Source organism: Hemitrygon akajei, chromosome 30 (genome assembly GCF_048418815.1).
Source record: "Hemitrygon akajei chromosome 30, sHemAka1.3, whole genome shotgun sequence".
Taxonomy (NCBI): domain Eukaryota; kingdom Metazoa; phylum Chordata; class Chondrichthyes; order Myliobatiformes; family Dasyatidae; genus Hemitrygon; species Hemitrygon akajei.
The window spans coordinates 42,303,470-42,315,911 of NC_133153.1; the positions used below are offsets into that span (position 1 = coordinate 42,303,470).

General features: G+C 42.5%; 1 protein-coding gene across 3 annotated transcripts in view; it reads right to left on the minus strand.

Moving 5' to 3' along the window:
- The window catches only part of dis3l (DIS3 like exosome 3'-5' exoribonuclease), a 64,259-nt gene that overhangs the window by 25,290 nt on the left and 26,527 nt on the right, over positions 1-12,442 (minus strand). For all 3 annotated transcript variants that reach the window (XR_012096762.1, XM_073032728.1, XM_073032729.1), the window contains 4 exons: positions 10,857-11,033; positions 5,202-5,280; positions 4,946-5,125; positions 1,632-1,801 (listed from right to left, as the gene is read on the minus strand). Coding sequence is in view for 2 of the 3 variants with exons in the window: in XM_073032728.1 (XP_072888829.1) it covers positions 1,632-1,801; positions 4,946-5,125; positions 5,202-5,280; positions 10,857-11,033 (606 nt within the window). In the remaining variant the exon portion in view is untranslated. The remainder of the gene's footprint in view (positions 1-1,631; positions 1,802-4,945; positions 5,126-5,201; positions 5,281-10,856; positions 11,034-12,442) is intronic.

The window sequence follows — 12,442 nt, forward strand, 5'->3', positions numbered from 1 at the left end:
AAGGATGAGGGGAGATATCATTGAAACCTTTTGAATATTGAAAGGCCTAGACTGAGTAGATGTGGAAAGGACATTTCCTATGATGGGGGGAGTCAAGGACAAGAGGGCACATCCTCAGGATAGAGGGGTGACCATTTAAAACAGATATGCAGAAAATTTTTTAGCCAGAGAGTGGTGAATTTGTGGAATTTGTTACCATAGATCATTGGGTGTATTTAAGGCGGAGATTGATAGGTTCTTGATTGGCCACAGTAGAAAGCCAAAGAGTGGGGCTGAGGAGGGAAAAAAAAATAGGATCAGCCATGATTGAATGGCGGGACAGACTCAATGGGCCAAATGGCCTATTTCTGCTCCAATGACTAAAAAAAATGTTTTGCCTTATATCAGCCTTATTTAAATATCTTGCCTTATATCTTAATTCAATTTAATCTGACCAATGGGGAAAAGATAAAATAATTTACTTGAATGCACAGGACTAATGTAGAAGCCAATTTATGGCAATGAAGTTAATTTATGAGCCAGAGACTCATTCCACTGAGATGCAACACTGAGCATCATAGGAAGTCATTCCTGCCTGTGGCCATCAAACTTTATAACTCCTCCCTCAAGAGTGTCAGACACCCTGAGCCAAGAGGCTGGTCCTGGACTTATTTCCACTTGGCATAATTTACTTATTATTATTTAATTATTTATGGTTTTATAGTGCTATATTTCTACACTATTCTTGATTGGTGCGACTGTAACGAAACCCAATTAAAGTATGTCTGTCTGTTATTTTCAATCTGAGAGTAAAGTAAATTGAATAAAGCACAATTACTGAGGCTACAACCAGATGGTATTCCAGATTTAGAGCCATTGTACACAGTGTTAGTTCCTCTCATCTGGTTCAATGTAAAATGTGCTACATTTCACTTAACAACCTTGAGTTAGGAGGATAAAAGTGAACCAGCTCTCCTGAGTAACGTCTCAATCCCATGATCCATGCAAGGAAATGTACACATCTGATTCAGAAGTGAACTATGAAAATGATCGTTTGTGTTATGGCGCACACCTGACTGCGCCAACCTCTGGAGTGTAGATGCTCCTATTTTCCAAAGTACGGATAACTGGCACGGCCCCTTTAAAGCTTCAGGCCCGCTCTGCTAATTGGTGACCATGTTTGGCGCCAAGATTTCGATATTAAAGAGCACCCGAACTGAATTCGGATTCAGTGCTCAATCATCAGCTCAACTTTGGTTCAGTCTGCGACTGCATTTTGGATTCCTGTCTTATTTGGATTCTGATCTAGTCTCGTCAGGTTGTCGTCTAGCATCTAGTCAAGAATGCTGTTCTCATCTCAGTCTTGAAATCATGTCTCGATTCTAGTCTCTGACACTCAAGCACTTGGGTCCTCAACATCCTCGCCTAGGCCTCTCGTCACAGTTTAACTTGGTGAAAGGGGGAGCAAACCAGAAAGGGACAAAGAATGTTAAAAATGAGGAAAATAATATCAAAGAAATGGAAAATGCAAAAAAGGTAAGATCAATTCTAATGAATGGATTCAGTCTAGGAACATCGTGCAGATATGTTCTCAATCTTCATAAAATTTTATAAATTTTACTAAATTTTGAGAGTAATTTTATAATTTTTACCTGTAGGGATTCAGCTTGTTGAGTGGTGATTCTTATTTTAGGAATTCTGTAATCCCAAGGTGTAACTAAGACCTTCCGAACATTTTTACCCTGAGTTTGGATGTCTTCCTTTGGTGGGAAGGATGCTACATAATCTCGCCAATTGCGCTGAATAATGCCAACAACCTTACCTGCAAGAAAGAAAGTAATTCAATCTGAATCTTTGTAATTTGTTTTGCCTCATATTAAGATAATGTTAATTAAACCAAAAAAAACCCAATACATATAATGTGTTTTAATTCTATTGCATTTCTTTGATCTACTGTGAATGCCTGCAAGAAAACAAGTCCCAGGGTCATATGTGGTGACATATATGTACTTTGGTAATAAATTTACTTTGCATTTGCCTATGAACATAAATAGACTTCCTTGATGGACTGTGTTAAGGCATTTATGAGTGGAAATATTAACAAATTTGCCAAAGACAGCCAGGATACAAGTATGTTCTCTAGCATTTTATAGAACAGAACTGAATCGAGCTCTCATAAACACAAAAGATTTTGCAGATGCTGGAAATCCAGCGTAACACACACAAAATTCTGGAGGAACTCAGCAAGTCAGGCAGCCTCTATGAAAAAGAATAAATTCTCCCCTCACTTTCTTACTTTTGACTCCTCATCTTTTTTTTCAGTCCTGATGAAGAGTTTTGGCCCAAAACATTGACTATACTCTTTTCCATGGATGCTGCCTGGCCTGCTGAGTTCCTCCAGCATTTTGTGTGTGCTGCTTAAATAAGAAAATAAATCAGAACGGGAAAGGAAGGCGGAAGAAGTCCTGAATAAGATTGTGGGGACAGAGGAAAGAGAAAAGGTTGGCAGGTGAAGCCTTCCTTTCCGGTCCTGACAAAGGGCCTCAGCCCGAAATATCAGCTGTTTATTCCTTTTCAGATTCTGCTTTTTCCTCCAGTTCCTTGTGTCTGTTACTCTGTATCCAACTCTCAACTGAAGCTGAGAAGAATCCCGATAAGAAGTCACTACAAATCCCTCAGGTTACTTAGTTTGCCAGTTAGAACAATTACATCCTTAGACTTCCACCGTCATCATCCAAAATTCTATAGATTCTGGAAGGGTAACAAATACAACCCTACTGCCTAAGAAAGGAAGGAGAGAAGAAGTGTGAGAACAGAACCTAGAGGTGAGAATTTGCCTGATAATAACATTAACAAAAATGCTAGATCTATTACTAAGGAAGTGTAACAGGAAATATGTCACGAATCTGGAAGATTTATGAGAATGTTGCCAAGACTCAAGAGACTGAGTTATAGAAAGAGAAAGAGGTTGGATAGTCTAGGACTGTTTTCCTTAGAGAGCAATAGACTGGAGGTAGGTGTGCATGAAATCACGAGGAGCATAGATAGGGCCTGCTCCCCAGGATTGGGGAATCCAGAACTAGAGGGCACAGGTTTAGGTTGAGAGGGAAGAGATTTAATAGGAACCCTAGGGATCACTTTTTCATCGAAAGGTCGGTCGGTATATGAAACAAGCTACCAGACTAAGTGGCTGAGGCATGTACATTGACAACATTTAAAAGGCGCTTGGACAGGTACATGGAAGAAAGATTTAGAGGGTATGGACTGAATGGGATAAGCGAGACTAACTTGGATGGACATCTTGGTCAATGTGTACAAAATGGGCCTGTTTCCGTGTTACATAACTATATAACTCCCACAAGGTCTGAGGATGCATTTGATCAGGCCTAGAGATTTATCCACCTTCATCTGTTTTTGGACCATCTTTAGTAATTTGTAAGTTTACAAGGCATCACAATTAATTGGCCTCAATTCCATATTCTCTATGATCTTCTCCACAGCAAAAACTGATGAGAAACATTCATTAAAAATCTCACCCACCTCCTGTGGCTCCACACATAAAAGGCTATGGTAGTTTTTAAAAGGACCCAATCTTTCTCTAGAAACCCTTTTCCTCTTAATATACCTGCAGAATAACCTGGGATTTTCCTCAACTTGCCTGTCATATCCATCTCATTCCCTCTGTTTGCTCTCCTGTTTTCATCCTATAAGCATTTTCCTATAGTTCATATACTTGTTGAGGGATTCACTCAATCCTGACTATCAAACCTGATGTATGCCTCCTTTTTCCTGATCAGAGCCTCAGAATCTCCTATCAGCAAAGGTTCTCTAAACTTGCCATCCATACCCTTCATGCTAATAAGAACATGCTCCCCCTGGCCTTTCGATATTGCAGTTTCGAATGTTAAGAGGGAATGAGATGGCTGTGACAGGCAAGGTTAAGGAAAATCCCAGGTTATTCACATTTGCTAGACATTCCCTTTACCTGCAAACCTTTGCAAGTTCTTGCTTAATGCCACCAAAATTGAACCTGCCCCAACTTATGACCTTAACTAGTGGATCAGTCCTGTCTTTCTCCATGACTATTTAAAACTAAAAGTATTGTGGTCACTGATCACAAAGTGCTTCAGTCACATGCCCAACCCTATTTCCCAAGAAGGGGTCCAGTGTTGCACCCTCCACACAGATTAGCATGCAAGGTCAGGGTGAGTACTGGGTTGCTGGGACTGTGAGCCAGCTTGAATGAGTCAACCACTCAGGACAAAGCTGGATGAAGAAATTTCTTCTCAGAGGGTGATGGATTCTTTGGATTCTCTACCCAAGAGGACTGTGGAGGCTCAGCCAGTGGGTATATTCAAATTGGAGATGAGTAGACTTTTGAATATTAAGGGAATCAAGGAAAAAGCTTGCCATAGTCTTATTGTATTGGTAGAACAGGCACAAGATTTGAACGGCCTACTTTTGCTTTTGTTATGTTCTCATACTGATTTAGCTGTCCATCACATCTGTCAACGACAGTTATTTGTTCAGTTCTAATGTGAACTGCACACAGAAACCCGTGCAGTAGTTTTTAAAGTGGAAAAGCCGTTCCACTCTCTGAACCTTGTAACTCTTGAGTCCAGTGGGATGAGTAGACGTCACAACTGGGGCCATCCTTGGATGCAGTAGATGATCACAACTTTTTCTGTGCCCTATCGTGCCCTTCACTCTCCATGAAGTGTTGCAGAACTGCCTTCCTGGCTGACCCAGTCCACCGAAGCTGACTTTGCATGCTAGGACAGGCATGTTCCTATCTCCTGGGAGTATGAGGCTTGCTGGCTACCCTCAATGGTTTAGTCCACCTGTCAAAGCAGTGTTGTATATTAAAGGACTGCTTATACACAAGAGAAGGAAACTAGAGCATTTTAAAAAATCCAAAGATTATACATGAAACATTTGATTGTTTATTTTACTAATAGTGCCCTACCTGTAGCCATTGGCTCACTTTCAACTTCTTCAGAGGCTTTCTCCTCAGACTCATTCTCACACAACACTGAAACTCTTCCCTTCCACTGATTCCTTGGCAGTAACTCAACAGCCACCACATCTCCCTGGACAGCACGATTTCGAGCCTTCGAGCCACAGATGAGTATGTCTGTTTCTAGCTCTGAGAGACACAAACAACACTTTACAAACATACCAATTTCTGAAAGCAGTCTTTTTTTAAAAGTTAGTAAGGTTACCTGATCCTTTATTGGGCAATCCCTCAATACGAACAAAGGCTTCCAACTGAGACCTGTGCTTGTTGACATTTAAAACACCCTAAGAACATAAACAAATGTTAATATTTACATTAAGTATGAGAGAAATTGAGAAACTTAGTGATATCATCATACTCACACAATTTTCACCAGTTTCACAGGTATCAGTTACGGTTCTCAATATTATTGATAAAAAGAGAAAGAGTGGAAATATTTCTGAATGTCATACTGTACACCAGTGAAAATCAGTTAACATCATCAGGATAGCTTCACACATACAAAGTGCTGGAGCAACTCAGCAGATCAGTCAGCATCTATGGAGGAGATTAAAGAGTCAACGTTTCCTAGACAGCCTGTAATGTCGACTGTTTCTTCCCCTCACTAGATGCTGCCTTTCTGCATGTTGCTCTGGATTTCCAGCATCTGCAGAATCTCTTGTGTTTAGTTTCTGTGATCTCACCTTTTTTGAGCCATTATTTATCTATCTAATATCTCTAGATCAGCCTTTCTCAACATTTCTGCCTTGGAGGAACCCTTGAAATAACTTTCAGGTGTCAGGGAACCCCTGCATAAAAATTATTATATCTAGAGCTCATGGTATGTTAGTATGATCAGTAAGTTATAGATATGATAATCCAAAAATAATTGTCAATGTTCTTTTGAGTATAAGGAATTAATTTTTAGGAATTAATTTGTATTTGGCTGATAATACAGAATCTGAGGCCACAAACCAGGCACGCCCAGGATCCTCTTCAGTTTGCATATAAGGAGAAGGTGGGAGTGGAGGATGCTATCACGTATTTGCTGCACAAATCACTCTCTCACCTAGAGGGGGTCAGTTGTGCTGTGAGGATTACATTCCTTGACTTCTCTAGTGCCTTTAACACCATCCAGCCCAAGATCTTAAGGCACAAACTAACGGAGATGGGAGTAGACTCTCACATGGTGGATTGGATAGTGGACTACTTGACAGATAGACCTCAGTATGTGCGGTTGGGAGACTGTAGGTCTGACACGGTGGTCAGCAGCACAGGGGCGCCGCAGGGAACCGTACTCTCTCCGGTCCTGTTCACCCTGTACACATCAGACTTCCAATATAACTCAGAGTCCTGCCATGTGCAGAAGTTCGCTGATGACACGGCCATAGTGGGGTGTGTCAGGAATGGACAGGAGGAGGAGTACAGGAAACTGATACAGGACTTTGTGATATGGTGCAACTCAAACTACCTGCGTCTCAATATCACCAAGACCAAGGAGATGGTGGTGGACTTTAGGAGATCTAGGCCTCATATGGAGCCAGTGATCATTAATGGAGAATGTGTGGAGCAGGTTAAGACCTACAAGTATCTGGGAGTACAGTTAGACGAGAAGCTTGACTGGACTGCCAACACAGATGCCTTGTGCAGGAAGGCACAGAGTCGAATGTACTTCCTAAGAAGGTTGGCGTCATTCAATGTCTGTAGTGAGATGCTGAAGATGTTCTATAGGTCAGTTGTGGAGAGCGCCCTCTTCTTTGTGGTGGCGTGTTGGGGAGGAAGCATTAAGAAGAGGGACGCCTCACGTCTTAATAAGCTGGTAAGGAAGGCGGGCTCTGTCGTGGGCAAAGTACTGGAGAGTTTAACATCGGTAGCTGAGCGAAGGGCGCTGAGTAGGCTACGGTCAATTATGGATAACTCTGAACATCCTCTACATAGCACCATCCAGAGACAGAGAAGCAGTTTCAGTGACAGGTTACTATCGATGCAATGCTCCTCAGACAGGATGAAGAGGTCAATACTCCCCAATGCCATTAGGCTTTACAATTCTACCGCCAGGACTTAAGAACTTTTTAAAAGCTATTATTAATGCTTTTTGAGATGGTGATTTAGATGCATATCATATTTTTTTTACTGAGTTAAGTATTGTATGTAATTAGTTTTGCTACAACAAGTGTATGGGACATTGGAAAAAAAGTTGAATTTCCCCATGGGGATGAATAAAGTATCTATCTATCTATCTTTCTTGAAAAAAAAGATGGTTAAGCTTAGGTTACCTTTCTTTCCCTTTCAATAAATTTTAAAAACTCACAAGGCAAACATCATAAATTTCTCAATTCTGGGTTGAACTTGAGATAAGCAGGCACAGATTTCAGCTTCATCTGAAATGAGATGACTTCAATCCTTGTTCTTAATGCTTGTTAAACAAGAAAAAGCTTGCTCACACATTGAAAACTGCAGCAAAATGTTTATTGATTTCCTATGAATGGCAGGATGCTCTTCTTTCACAGAAATGCAGAACTTGTCCAGGGGCAGGTCAGTAAATCCCATCCTGAGTGCAGCTCACAAGGTTCTTCCTCTTCTCTCAAAAGTCATGTTCTCAGGCTGAGCAGAAGATTGGTCCCCCACCCAGTCATATACTTGTGTTGAAATGGAAGAAAATTACTGTTCAATTTTGTTCTGCAGTTCTTCCAGGTGGTTTTCAATAAGACTCAAGACTTCCTGATATCCTCCCTTACTCTCCAGCCCAAGCAGCAGTGGAAACATTTCAAGATTTCCTTCTACAGCATGATTCTTCCAAAGATTCAGTTTCCTTTTAAATCCAAGATTCTTGTCACTTGAAGTCAAAACATTTTCTCCAGGGCCTTGCAGAGACTTGTTCAACTGGTTCATATGATGAAAAATGTTCTTGAAAGTACTCCTGCAATTGACCTTTCAGCTCAAACACTCTGTTAAGAACTCTTCCTCTGCTAAGCCACTGGATTTCTGTATGGAGCAGGAGATTGGTGTGCTCTTTGTCTACGTTTTCACAGTTTTAAAAATATTCTCAAGTGAACTGGTCTCAAAACAACTAAATAACTAGCTTCTTGAATCTTTTTTACAGTCTGTGACTTTATTTTCAAAAGCTTTAATCTATTTATTCTGAAATTCCAAGTGTTTAAAGTAATCAGCACTTTAATGTGTCATATAGCAGTTTGTAGTTAAGTGTCTTTTCAATTCTGTTGGAGCCATTGCTGCATATGTAAGCTGTTCGCCATAGACCGGGCACAATGGAATAGCACAACCTGGATCACCAGTCCATGTAAAACCCATTGATAAGTAGCTTTCATTGCAAAGATTTGTTGTCGGCTGATTACTTAAGTCCCACCTACTGCTTTTGTCTCCAGGACCCAGAAGAGGCAGGCGGACTTCTTCTGGAGCAACAGGAGGCACTGGGTCTCTGCTGCGGTCCTGTGGAGGGTGGTCGGTCATTGGTGTGTGTTTGCTCTCCAGCTCAGGACCCTGCAGAGATACCTGTACAACCATCCACTGAGATTTTATGCATTGGCGATGCACTTTCTCTGCCAGGAACATTGTCTGCAAGATGGCATACAGCTTCCAGCAGACATCATCATCCGCACTGCTTTGCTTTTACCGAGAGCTGATAAGGATATGGGGTCTAGTCTCATTCAGCCTCCTGTGCTGGTGGGGGACAGTGCTCTAGCTACAAGGGGTACCTGGTCCCCGTCCTATCATGGTGGGTGTCAAGGGGGCTTGGGGAAGTGGAGAGGTTCCGGCTGCACCACCACCTGATGGGCTGGAAATGCTCATCCGACTCAGGCCTCGGGAGATCACATAGGAGAGGGTCCCACTCAATGCGAGTCATCTCACAGGACTCCCCCACCATTCCACTCCAAAGCATTTCTTGAATAGGCTGCTTCTCCAGACCTTTCACTTCCTTGCCTTTGTCTTCCAACCAGACGCACCAGCAGTGGAAGAGGTGCCCAGTGGAAATCTCTTTATGCAGGGGTCCTTCCCCTGTACATAGGAGACCTGGGGTGAAAGGTGTTGCATAGGCAGTACCATGCATAGGTCTTTAGGCAGGTTCACTAATACCCCATCCACCTGTCCATTCTGTGGCCGGGAGGAGTCAGTGTACCACGCTGATATGGAGTGTGAGAGGTTGCAGCCCCTGTTTGAGTGTCCGAAGGGGCTGCTGCTCAGGTTCTGGTTGCACTTCAGCCTCGCACTCCTCACATACGGAAACCCAGTACAGAAGGGGGTGGGTTGCGAGGAGGATCTGCTGGTGGGCTTGCTCCTGGGCCTGGCTAAAATGGCCATTCACAGGTCCAGGCAGGGAAAGTTGAGGACTCTGCTAGGCCCAACTGCCTTCCCTTCTTTCGAGGATACATTCATGCCTGGCTGTCCTTGGAGAGGGAGCATGCGGTCACAGTGGAGGGGTTTCTGGGAGAAGTGTACACACAGGGAATTGACTATTTTATAGATGGTAATAATCATATTTGAATTTATTCACCATCTTGTAAATACTTAACATTTGTACTTTGTGTAATTGTTGTGTAAATAAACTTCTATAGTTTTGTAAGAAAAAAGATGGACTTTTTTCATGTCTGCTGTCGCACAGGTGCAGTGAAATAACTCAGAAGATTGTAATTCTTCATCATTAACTTTATCAGAATTGTCCATAGGCCGAGGCCTGAAATCCTCCGCTTTCATCTCACACCTCCTCTTCAAAAATCGCCACACAGGACCGTGTTTAGAATGAAAATTTCCCTCCAATTTCTACTACATCGGTAGAGTTTGTTCACTCCTAACGTCCTCCGCTCCATGCAATACAGTGCTCACCAGTGATCAATTATCACCCCTATCTCATGTTAGAAACTGAGAATGGACTCAAGCAAATAAACATGGTCCTACTGTGCATTGTCATACTGGGCTGAGAGATCTCTAATGTGATTGCTAACAGAGCTGCTCAGTCACTGCCCACCACTGCGAGCGCTAGCATCACGCATAGTTCAAAAAACAATATTTATTTTTTTAACCATTATCTCTCATGGACCCCCTAGTGACCTCTCACAGAACCCTGGATGAGAAACCCTGCTCTAGATTATTAATACTCAGTAGTTAAACAGAAATGTCAAGGTTTTGTTTAAATCATTCCTCCATCAATATTCCAAGCGCTGTTTTACTTTAATAGGGTCATGAAACAGTTGCAGTTTTTGATCTTGGAAAGAGAGAAGGGGGAGGGAAAATTATCAGAAGTTAGAGAAATTGATGTTCTCTCTTAGTAGGACAACCCTGTCTTCCCAGGAATTAGCCTGGTGAATCTCCTTTGCATTGCCTCCAATGTTATCATATCTTGTTTTTCAGGTTCTTTCCAAATTTCCATCAGCTCCCCCAGCCCTTCCCCAGATTCTACACCCTCAGCCCATTCAAAGAGTAACTTAAAAACAAAAATTAACCCAACAACTTTGGGAGCACTTGAATAGACCCACAGAATCACAGGAAGATGGGGCGGTACAATAGCATAGTGCTATTATAGCACAAGCGATTGGGGTTCAATTCCTGCCACTGTCTGTATGAAGTTTTGTACATTCTCCCTATGACCATGGGGGTTTCCTCTGGGTGCTTTGGTTTCCCCCCACATTCTAAAGATGTATCGGGTAGTAGGTTAATTGGGCACATGAGTGTAATTGGGCCAGAAGGGCCTGTTACAGCATTGTATCTCAAAATAAATAAGGATCATGCAAACTGCACAAAGACAGCACCAGGGGTCAGGAGACTGAGTTGCTGGAGCTACTAGCCTCATCACTGTGCTGACTTGTGTTTACTGAATTCAAAAAGAATTCATTATTCCCATTTAGAGGCACATCTGTAACCTTACCTGAACATATCTCCCAGATTTAATGCCAGCCTCCAGTATTTCTAAAGGCAGATGCTCTGAATATTCCTTTCCATTATTTTCCTGATTTTCAATCTCTCGTTCTTTCCGAGACTGAACAATAGACTCATAGAGCTGGTGCACAGCTTCCAGGTCAGGCCAAAAATTCTCCAAATAGCTCTATAAAGAAAAAAATATAAAAGTTTTAATTTATAAAAATATAAATGCATGTACTTCAGCATTTCACAAATAAAGCTTCAAAATTATGTGATTGCAAACATGTAGCTCATGTGAAAAATGTACTAACAAAAAGATGAACCAGTGTAGCAGATTGGTTCATTCCACTGTGGAGGCTTGAAACTACCAGGATGAAAAAGCTCAGTTAATGTACTGGAAGATGTTCATTAAATAGCTTAACCCAGAGCCCAATAGGTACAACCACAGCATTCATTCCCACTAGAAATATATGATCAGAATGGGAAAGAACTGCTGATGAAACAGAGATGTTTCTCATGAGATCAAGCTTCCTGATGGATCCCATAAGAGTTTTACACTATTAATCATCACTCACGCATTGCAAGGCAATAATATGCCTCTTATTTTACAACTCAGTCTAAAATTAGACTACCCTTGGAATATTGTGTTCCATTCTGAGCACCTCATTATAGGAAAGATATGGATGGTTTAGAGAGGCTGCAGAGAAAATTTACCAGGATGTTGCCTTGATTAGGATGTTGGATCCAAGATGGTGGCGTGACGCAGCTTGCAGCGGCCACTCCGGAGCTGATTATCTCCACTTTGTGAAGTGGGGTGCCGTGCGCAATTATAATCGATTGAAAACGGATGTGGAAGCATGGAGAAACATCGGGAAATTCCAGGAAGACCTTCTTCGTTGCTGCTGCTGCTGTGAGGTCTGGGACTCTGCTGGGAAGAACAGGCCCCCAGTCCTCGGGGCCGCGTTGCCAATGGCCGTTGGCGGGGCCGTCTTAATACGCTCGGCAGAGGATGGTGCTTGGAGAAGCTGTGCCGGAGGGGATGGTCGTCAGCTTGGAGGTTCGACGGACTCGGAGTCCTTTCAACGGATTCAGGTCGCTTTCGGTGTGTGCTGCATATGCGAGGCTGGTTTCGACGGAGCTTCCACTGTGTGCTGTGTCTGCGAGGCTGAGTCGGGTGGCGCCTTGGAAGTCCATAGCGGGGGTACTCCCTTCTGCCGCCGGCATGGGATGGCGAGTCTGTCGGGACCCTGGGGACTTGTGGAAACTGTGGTGATTTCTTTTTGAACTTACAGTCCTTTAACATCTTGGACTATTTTTACTGTGCCCATAGTCTGTTTTTTTTATCAATTATGCTATTGTTTGCACTGTTGTAACTATATGTTGTAATTACGTGGTTTTGTGCAGGTCTTGTAGCTTTAGTTTTTGGTCTTGTTTTTGTCTAGTGGATTTGGAGCTCCTTTCCAGGGAACACGCTAGACGGTAGCGCAATATTAATACGCAGCAGCCTCTCCGGGCTCTGGATTGGGGATTGCCAAACGTTACGTGGATTTTCTGGTGTAGTGTTTTGTCATATGCTTTTGTGGTATCATTCTG